The following is a 9,930-nucleotide window of genomic DNA, read 5'->3' on the forward strand; positions in this document are numbered from 1 at the left end:
ATCCTCTGAAATTTCAGAATTTTCATAGGTTTTTTGATAGTGCAAATCCAAAAAAAAAAACTGATGCAAGATTTGTTACGTCCTTATTATTATTATTATTATTATTATTATTATTATTATTATTATTATTATATATACGGGTCTGAACTTTGAAATATAATTTCACAAAATTTGTGCAATCACATAAAGATCTTATCCTGGCTCTAACAATTACCAAATTCAGTTTGCTTCAACCAATGTCCAGAATTTGGAAGTTGAATTAGAGTGCAGAAATTGCCACAATAAATAGATACGGTATTGGGTAAAATGATTACCATTAAATGATATTGATAGCGGCAGTAGAAATGGTAAATGATGGTGGTAGCCATGAGGTAATGGAGAAAGTGACAGTTTGCTTTCTCGAAGTCCATATAACTATTTTATAGAGTTCTTCAAAACTTAGCTTTAAAACTACATACAGTTAGTGTCAGAGCTGCGTTCTTATTAGCCATCTAGACAATTTTTGCATTTTCATTATTAACACATGTAATGATGTAAATGTATTTTCAGGGATGTAGCGATCACTTTCCATTTAATTTTTGTCGTTAAGAATTTTAGCGTTTTTTTTTTCAAGTGCTATATGGTGATACACTTTGATAACAGACATTTAAATTAATGTTTATGCTTAAACATGTGATATTGTTTTGTGAGTTCATAAAGGGGTGCGTCCATTATGATTCGTAATTGTGTTCTCTTCAAATGGTATCTTGTGATTTAATTTTAGAAGGTAACTGAAAATCTAGTTTTATGTTTAAGCATGCTGGTACCTTCTGGTAGACTGACCCTCATAGTAGGCCAACTAAGGGGGTGATATCCGAGAAGCCAAAACACCCCTCCTTTTTCCTTGCCTCCAGGGTCCAGGACTGTGTCTAAAGCCTAAGTGTGAGGAGAGCACATCTACAACAGCCAACTAGGGAAAAAAATGAAGAAAGCAAAACCCATAAGTAATAATATATTTAGCAAAATTTCCTTCCACCTCCATGTGCCTAGGATGGAAATGGTCCAGACATCCTTTGAAGTTTCAGTTTTCCTGGCTGTGCTGAATTCACCCTGAATCTCACTCCTCGTGTATCTAATTGACCTGAATCCAAACCATTTATATCTCTACATGTACCTCTTCCTGTCGAACGTGTTGCACTTGACAATTAAAAATAAGAGAGTGAAACAGATAATCCATCAAAGCATAATACTTTTGTGCAGCACGTCCAAGTTTGCCTAAGTGGGGATGTCAAGAATCTGCATCCAATGAAGACTCACTGGCCGGTTCTGGGTCCGATTTGTCTACCATTTTCTCTAAAGAACCCATGTCTCCAGCTTCTGAGAATGTGTGGATCCGAAGATTGTCTGCATCATCACTGTGCAGGATGTACATATAAAGGAATTAAATGCACGAACAATATACTGCAAACACAGAAACCAAGTGCAACATGATGCAAGGAATATGCTGAATTGATAACAGTAACACTGACTTACTCTGTAACCCCGAATATTTCTTTGACAGTTAGAGAGCTATCTTTGGAGCAGAACTCTTGGAGCTAACAACAAGTGAAAATTCAGATATAAATAAGAAAGCTCGAGCAATAAATGCAGTATGTATGCACCAAACAGTAATTAAAGATTAAAGCTGTTTGAATTAAAAAAGAAAGAAAAAGAAATTGCAAAGCAAGCTTGTTAGATCCGATCAATGTGTCTAACTCCAGGCTTGTGCAAGACACTTTTTATGATTTAATGTCTCACAACTTCCAAAAGAAACAGGTTTCAGAGTATGCAACATGAAAGTCATAAAGAAGGAAAAGAAACAACTCACAGTACCTCGGACAGATAAAATATCTTGCCAAAAAGGGCTTGTACAGCCAGTTTCCTTTTAAAACCCTTCTCGGTGAACCCCGAAATATCCATGACAACAGGACCTGAGATACATGTAGTTAGTCTAAAATGTCCATCAACAAAACACAACCAAGTATATAATAGGACAAGTTGCATTCAGTTCCTTATTTACCAGGTATAGGGGGACAAGCACACTGCAAAGTAGTCCCCTTAATCATCTAGCTTTTACACAATCAATACCAAGTAACCGTTACTTTCCTGAAACAAGCCTGCTTCTTTCCTGTGGAACTTCTCTCTATTTCTCATTCAAGTTAAGGTAAAGCCCTAAAGGTCGATCCCCCCAGTAAACAATATGATCGCAGTCATCCAGCTATCAAAGTGCAACCTGTTTTTCATCTATATTCTATGAAACAAGCTTTAGGTTGGACTTGTTTCAGGCACAGACACTAAAACTTGAGAGAGTTCTCACTATTCAGAGCCAAAACCAGAATCAATATCTAATTAGATAAACAAGACCAAGCAAAAGCAGAAACAAAAAGTGCAAGACTGAAACTTATTAATTAGATCATCCCCATAGTCCAGGCATAGACTATGAAACCAAAGTTATAACTATTAGCACCAACTTATTACTGAAAATGTACCCCCTTGATTTTTTGTGTGTGTTTGTGTGTTATATGTGCATGGCATGAGAGAGAGAGAGACATGCATATGGAAGGTAAAGTCCTAAGCGTCAAAGTTATTTCTACATATACATATGTATGTACTATGTATGTATAGTAGTATGAATCTGTTTCTGTAGACCTAGATATTTTGCATCTTACACTACACACACAAGTACTTGGCATAACCAGATACTATACAGACATTACACATGTATATATTACTTTACTTTTTCCTCTTTCCTTTTTTTGTTTTTGGTATTTGCATCTGTTTCTCTATCTTTTCTTTTCTGGGTCATTTTTCTGTACAAATCAGTTTGACGAAAAGACCCATGGACTAGACAATCGCAACGCTGGGTCTCTTTGGGACCCCTTGTTTATAAAGGGGGTATCTCCTCTCATCCATTTCATGCTTCTACCTGTGCAGTAATCAAATAAATTTGGTTGTTCTATTGTGTCTTTGTGTGCTTCGAGCACATTCATGGTTCACAAGTTTCTTTTTTGAAACTTTGAGCACCTTATTGAAAGGTTCTTTGAGAACTTAAGATTTCTCTACTTTTTTTTCTGAAGAAGTTACTTCCTTCCACAGTACCAATCACTTATTTTGAATCCAACATTACTTGCTAAAGGTTGAAGGTCATCATGTGAAACCAACCTTTCATGTGTTTCCTCTCCCAGGAATTCTTGGTTACTGTAGAATCCCAATCCTTCCTTGCAAAGAGGTCACAACGCTATCCCTTTTCTCAAGCTAACAGTCTTAACTGTGCTACATGGGTCTCAACTATTGAGATACTATATGTAAGGTTGAGACATTAAGGGGTGTTTGATTACCTAAGGTTTAGGCCCATGGATCTCCTCTGGCATGCTTTTGCTAATATGTCAAAAAATTCACACTAAAATCCATGGTTTATCAAATTAAGATCTTAGATCAGACCTAAGATCCTCACTTGAGATCCTAATTCTAGTTTTTACACTTGCAAAAAGTCTGATCTAAGATTGTGGGGGAGAATTTGCTTTTAAATCCATGGATCTCTTGAAAAACTTAGATTGGAGTACATCGAAGGTAATCATATGCTTCCTTAGGCTCTCCTTGATCATCTCATAAAGAACCTCAACTAATCTTCGTACAGGTGGTTGAAGACAAAGCGAAGGAGCATGAAAGCAGTGAGAGCAACAAAGGTAATTTGTGGAGTATATAGGGATGGGGGTGGGTGGAAAAAAGGCACCACAAAGTGACCATGTAGTTACACAATAGGACAACAAATGCAATTAAAAATTCAAGTTAGCAAACGGACTTGGAGTCTTGGACTTACTTGAAGGAAACGTACACACTCTAAGACATTTTTCATAAGTGTGACTTCCAAAAGACGACAGCAAACATGAACAATTACAAGAAAAATCTATACATACTATCACATGCCTTCCCAATAATGGAATGAATATCTCTTCTAAAGCTCAAGTAAGAGTGTTTTGTTGAACTGTTTCGCAAGAATAACCATGATGAGTACTTAAACTTCCCCTTGGGCTTAGGCTGGGCCTTAGTCATGTTAAGTCTTAAGTGAACATTTTCACAAAACTGATGTCCCGAACACCATAACAAGATTGTTTAGCGGCAGTATTGGCATGTCACTGTAAAATATGCTTTCTTGCTTAGTGATTCAATAGGAATCTCACTTTTCACTTTCAGAGAAAGAGAAAATCATCTTTCCTACTTTGTTCTTCTTTCAGTGGCAACAGGAAGTTGTATCAGGAACCAATAAAGGATGTAGTTTGGGAGCTGCACGTTATGAGAAACATACAACTTTCAGTGAGGAGGTTCAAATCGTGGACATTGCAGTGAGGAGCGCACCTCCATGAGAAAGACCGTGGAGGCAACATTAATGTCCAAAAACATAGCAGCAGAAAAAGGAGATAGATGAAGGTTGTAGCTGATCTTGTGAAGGACAATATACAAGCCAGCCAGCCAGCTGGATTGACACAGAGAGAGAGAGAGAGCGAGGTTTGAGAATGACACAGCACAAGGGTGAGGGATGGACCTTGCATACCCACCATGATGAGCGGGGAGGTGCTTTCAGAAGTTTTAAGCTCTACTCTTTCCATTTTTCTTTGAAACCTAGTCGATTATGTGGTTTCCTTTTATCTGGTTTTTGCAAAAAGATGCAATTTTTATTTTTCTGGGTTTTTATCCAGACAGCAGAAAGTTAAAAATCAGGTTTCTTTTGCTCTAAGAACCAGCTTTTTCAGGATATCTTTGCTAACTAAACAGAACCTAAATCTTAGTATACAAAAGAAAAATTCTGCCTCCCTCCAGTAGAGCAAACTTCAACTTAACATCCATGTCACAGTTAGAGGAGTATGAACACATTAATTCAAGGGAAGGAGCATATGATTGAGCATATATAATGCTTTCAAACTTTTGCCAAGCAAAAGAACCTGATGTGCACTACTCCTACTTCAATTTAGATTCAACCATTATGTGAAGCTCTACCCAGCTTTCGAGCTCCAACAGTCTAGGTGAAAAGAGATGCTACAGATCCTTAGAGACAATAAAACTGAGCTTCTATAAAATCAAGAATCTCATGTACTGAATTAAGCCATTAAAAATTTATAATAATATGTAGTAGCACATTATTTTAAAATATTAGGTGGCATTTGTCCATATTGAAAAGTTGAGAATGTTGTTTACTATCACTAAATTAGGTGCTCAGTTGAAAATGTTCCTGAAAGCAAAAAGACAGAATCTCATGAAAAAAATAAAGAACAGCAACTGCCCTTACCTTTTTCCCGCACAATTCTTCTTGAGATCTCATTCAAGACTTCTGCTACCTGTGCATCCTCCAGCATTGACACTTGCCTTAAATGAATAAGATCTAAGATGACCTCTGGATTAAATGGCTTCTCATTCAGTGCATATCGTAAGTATTTACGCAGAACTTCCTCCATGCTAAATCCTGTCTGATTGCATAAAGAAAATAAATAAAGCTCCAATAAGGACTTCCTAATGTCCTCATACAGCAAATGAAATTTAGAATACTTTACTGACATGATCTGAAGTCAATCATGAAATGCAAATTTTAGCAACATAACTCAATTAATATTCCAAAAAAGTTTAAGCATATTATGCCTTGTTCAAATTATAAACCAAAGGTAGTAGTAACAAATAAGGTCCAATCAATTCGCAGTAACCATATACCGTTAAGAAGTGTCGGAAGTGCAATTCCTCAGAGCCACAATAAGTTTTTACCCTCCACATTCCAATCATCATCTTAACCCCACTTGAGACCTATCTTTTACGTGTATGAAAAGCCTGGGATGAGAAAAGCGGCTTAAAAAAGGGATGACAGAGAAGGGATGCACTTATACAACTAAATTTTCCCAAGCATGGTATGTTTTTCCCACATGCAACAAGCCTGTAGTGCTAACAAATAGGCTCGAGCCAATTATGAGCCATCAAGAAGTGAAGTATTAGAAGGAAAAGGTGTCTGTATACTTGAACAAAACTAAAAGCAAGATTCATTTTAACTACATAATAGCTATGGAATAAGATGGAGGACACAAGATGCCATCAATTTTATTAATGATTTATTAAAACTAGCAATTACAGAAATTATAACATGTAGACTAACTTCAGAATTTCTCCAAGTTGGATAATGGAAAGTCTCTAGCCATGAAGATGGCCCATGAGTTGTGTTGAAGGTCTTATTATGTCTATGGCATCAATATTACAAGTAGAAGTTTACATTCACAAAACTACGAAGTTCATGTTGTAAGGTCCTCCTACCTTATGACCTTGAAGTTCACACTGTGAGGTCCTCCAACCTTACGACCTTCCTTCGTGAACATCCTCGATCAAACAACCAATGGAGCAGAAAGAAACATTACATGTCCAAAATTTGAGAGATGGATGGAGGATCAAGGAAATACACAGGTAGGTTATAGGTAGCCGCTAGGCTGCAGTTGACATTTTACAGCTGAAACCTTGCAGTTAACTTTTTAGGAATTGAATCCAGTCCTTCCACCAGACTTATTTTAGGAGTTCTATGTCTTGTTCTTTTTTCTTTTCTGCACTCTATGTTAATTGTTAAGTCATTTCTGGTCATAATTATCCTTAGACCAACTCTTTTTGTTATCGATTATATATGTAACTCAAATGCCCAAAAAATTAATTATTTTCGTGACCAGTAGCACATCTTTTTTATTGTACAGCAGCAGCCTTTTGATTAGATATAGGTGGAAGATTACCTATTGCTAAATGATAACTATTTAACTTTAGACAAGTTCTTGTAATTAAAATTGCAATAAAGGAGTCGATTCATGTCTCAATTTGTATTCAAGAAAAAAAAATCCCTCTTCTAATGTGATCATTTTGACATGTAGCATTAGCAACGAAATTAGACATTGCACCCCATTCAACATTTCTGTGGAGAACAAGAGACAAAGAATAACCATGTCTACACCGGCATGAATAAAGCCATGAGAAGGAAAAGTAAAATGCTTAAACAATCTGAGATCATAAGTGCCATGTGTACAGCCTACCCATGCTACGAGCCTACGACACATGTAAAACTGAAACAAAATGTCAGGTCAAGACTTGAATTGTCATCCTTTCTTCAGTCAGTAGTCACCAATCAAGGCATGAAAACGATTCTAACCAGCCATTATCGACTCTTGATGGACTTATTCCTCAGACCCATCTGCCTCAGAAGACCAACTCAAGAGCCTCATCTAGGAAGCACATTATCTACGTCCTACTTCAGCAGAAACTAAGAGGTATTTCCATAATCTAGGTAAAATAAATAAGCAGCCCCAGGATCATAGCTTTAGCACTTTTGCCACAGTATGAATGTAAATTGAAAACCATTATAACTACTGCATGGTGATAACAGGTATAATAATCACACAAGTTTCTAGTATTGTGTGCTGACATAAAACTCTGAACAAGGGCCATGTCCAACGATGGTTACTATGACTATCATGTGGACAGCTCATCAATAAAATGACACACGGTAAGAAAATAGCTGTTTAGATCACTTTCCCTCCCTTTCCTCCTTTATCTTCTTTGTAATCCACCAGCCAAATAAAACGAAGTTCTAGAAAAATACACAGAATAGAATATACCTATATAAGATCCACGGAATGAATTCTATCATCTATCAATATACAAACATCATACTCTCAGAAGGCTACTAAAACGCCGATGAATTAGATCCTTAACAAGAATAACATAGGCCTACCTTCTTCATCAAGTCCTGTAGAGCAGAATGTTGTAGTGTATCCCTTCCCTTTTCAAAGTACTCATCAATAGATCTGCATAGCATCGCATTCTTGTTGACCTGAAAAGTAAGACATCTGCAAGCCATAAGTATGCATGATTCAGAATAAAATCTTTCCGATATCCAACCTTATGTGATTCTACAAGACTACGACAACGAAGTTGATGTTTTTGAAGTCAAGCTTACATCAATTCGAATATCAAAGAATTTAGGAGTTCGAATCAGAATCAGGTCGTGACTTGTGATGGAAGTGGAACAACTCAATCTCGACCACGAGAAATTTAGGTAGTACCAAGCACGCGTAAAACCAATGAAGAAACCGAATAAGTGAAAATACGATACCAGCGGTCACTTCTTAGAATTCACAAGTTTAATGTCATAAGAATCGAAGATCAGATTATCAGTCCACATCCTTCGGCCCTTAGCATATCTCTTCAGTGCAGCTCAAATTATTTAATATTTTTCACAAATTTCTCCAAACTAATCAATGCGCCAGCTTTGTCAAAATACAACCACATCACCCAACATCAAGAACGATATCCGAAGAAGGAATAGAAAACGAAAAGGAAACGGAAAACTGATCGTTTAGCAATGCAAAGCACTAGGCGTGCTAATGTCTTGTTTGTCAAGAAGGGGCAAAAGGACTCACAAGCTTACGTTTCTGCGCCTTCGGAGAGGTAAATTTCTTTACGGTCTTGACAACAGCGATAGCAAGGGAGATGCTGACGTAGGCCAAGGGCAGAGCTAGCAGCCACGGGAGTGAGCTCTTCCCGACTCTTGGTCCCGGAATCGCCTGAGTGACCGATCCTGTGAACTCCACAAGGTCTGCTGCTTTCTCTTCTATCCACGGAAGGTCCTCCTCCACTACTTCCTCTTCCTCCTCCTGCTGTTCAGCAGCGGTCTTCTTTTCCTTAGGCTGCGTTTTACCGTCGTCGGAAGCAGTAACTTTGACTTCTTCAGCCTTCCGACTGGCCCTCGTAACCAAATATGAATGAGAACGGAAATGGGGATGGAAATGGAAAGGGGGAAGCACCGGCCTCTTAGTTGATGGTGGGCACAGAGGAAACGATGTTCTGGTGGAATGGGGAGCCTGTCCCCTCGGAACTGCTGCTGTAGATGGTGAATGAAAGGTGGTAGCCCATAGACCAAGCTGTGAAGCAGCAGCCATGAGATGGATGAGATGGCGTCTGAATTGCTTCTAACAGTCACAGAAGAGAAAAAGGAGAATGTCCTGCGTCGCCTTCGTTGAATTTACTTCAAGCTCCGTCTGGTTGGCATATGGAGTCGTTTGGTGCAGACGCATTACCCCAAATTCTCCAATCTTCTTCCCCTCCCCCTCCTCCCACTGACGAGTGACGAGGTGCAGTGCAGCCGCTGTTCCTCGGATGACGATGTCTTGAAAGAAGATGGAATTGCAGCTCACAGGGCAACGGACCCGATCAGAATCGGATCGAACCTAACAAGATTATATCTATATCTGGATTCTGGCACCAATTTATCCAATTACCCCTTCTCCTACCTAAATAATATGAAGAAGAAAGAGAGGTAGTTGAACTCTAAGTCAGGTGCTTGTTCTGCGTTTACCCCAATAAAAGAACATGAAACTGCAAATTCTTTATGAGAACTTGCAAATCAGATCTTCTTATACGTTGCTCAGTTTCTTTCGAGTTCTTGTAATCTTGTGCGCCTGATACTTTCCTTGCTATTTTTACTAGGTCAGCCCACTTGCTAGCAAAAACTAGCTTTGCAAAAGCTCGAAAACTCTTCGGCCATGTCGAAGAAATATTTTTCTCCAACACGCTTTTTCCATGAAACGATACACTTGAGACGTTCACGGATCGACAAAGCATCTATCACACGCAACGCCATCACGTCCGTCCGCTATGACTTTGGCTCACTAGTTAAAAGTTTATAATGAACTTCCGTAGTCGATGGCCTTATCTGGTTAGTGTTGTAATCATCCAACACCTGTTGAGTAAAATATTGGGGTAACAATTACATGAAATAACACCATGCCTGCCATTACTTTTATTTGTCAATTCATTTTTATAGATTGTAGAAAAAATACAAATGGCCGTCTAACTTTCAGGTAAATAACAAACCATTACTCAACTTTGAAAGATTAACGTTTG

General features: G+C 38.1%; 1 protein-coding gene across 1 annotated transcript; it reads right to left on the minus strand.

Annotated features, from left to right (window-relative positions):
* Positions 1-962: 962 nt before the first annotated feature.
* Positions 963-9,534, minus strand: LOC116261516 (uncharacterized). Its single transcript, XM_031640313.2, has 6 exons — positions 8,448-9,534; positions 7,760-7,858; positions 5,303-5,480; positions 1,852-1,949; positions 1,513-1,574; positions 963-1,394 (listed from the first exon to the last, which is right to left on the minus strand). The coding sequence occupies exons 1-6, from the start codon at positions 8,964-8,966 to the stop codon at positions 1,268-1,270; spliced, it is 1,083 nt and encodes a 360-aa protein (XP_031496173.1). The 5' UTR covers positions 8,967-9,534; the 3' UTR covers positions 963-1,267.
* Between the last annotated feature and the right edge of the window lie 396 nt (positions 9,535-9,930).

This window comes from Nymphaea colorata, chromosome 9 (genome assembly GCF_008831285.2).
Source record: "Nymphaea colorata isolate Beijing-Zhang1983 chromosome 9, ASM883128v2, whole genome shotgun sequence".
Lineage (NCBI taxonomy): Eukaryota > Viridiplantae > Streptophyta > Magnoliopsida > Nymphaeales > Nymphaeaceae > Nymphaea > Nymphaea colorata.

Excerpts from the sequence above, each read along its gene's own strand:
- LOC116261516 (XM_031640313.2), bottom strand. The coding sequence starts at position 8,966 with ATGGCTGCTGCTTCACAGCTTGGTCTATGGGCTACCACCTTTCATTCA. Across the intron at positions 5,481-7,759 it reads TACAGGACTTGATGAAGAAG|ACAGGATTTAGCATGGAGGA; the intron begins GTAGGCCTATGT and ends TTATGCAATCAG. Across the intron at positions 1,575-1,851 it reads AGATATTTTATCTGTCCGAG|CTCCAAGAGTTCTGCTCCAA; the intron begins GTACTGTGAGTT and ends ACTTGTTGTTAG.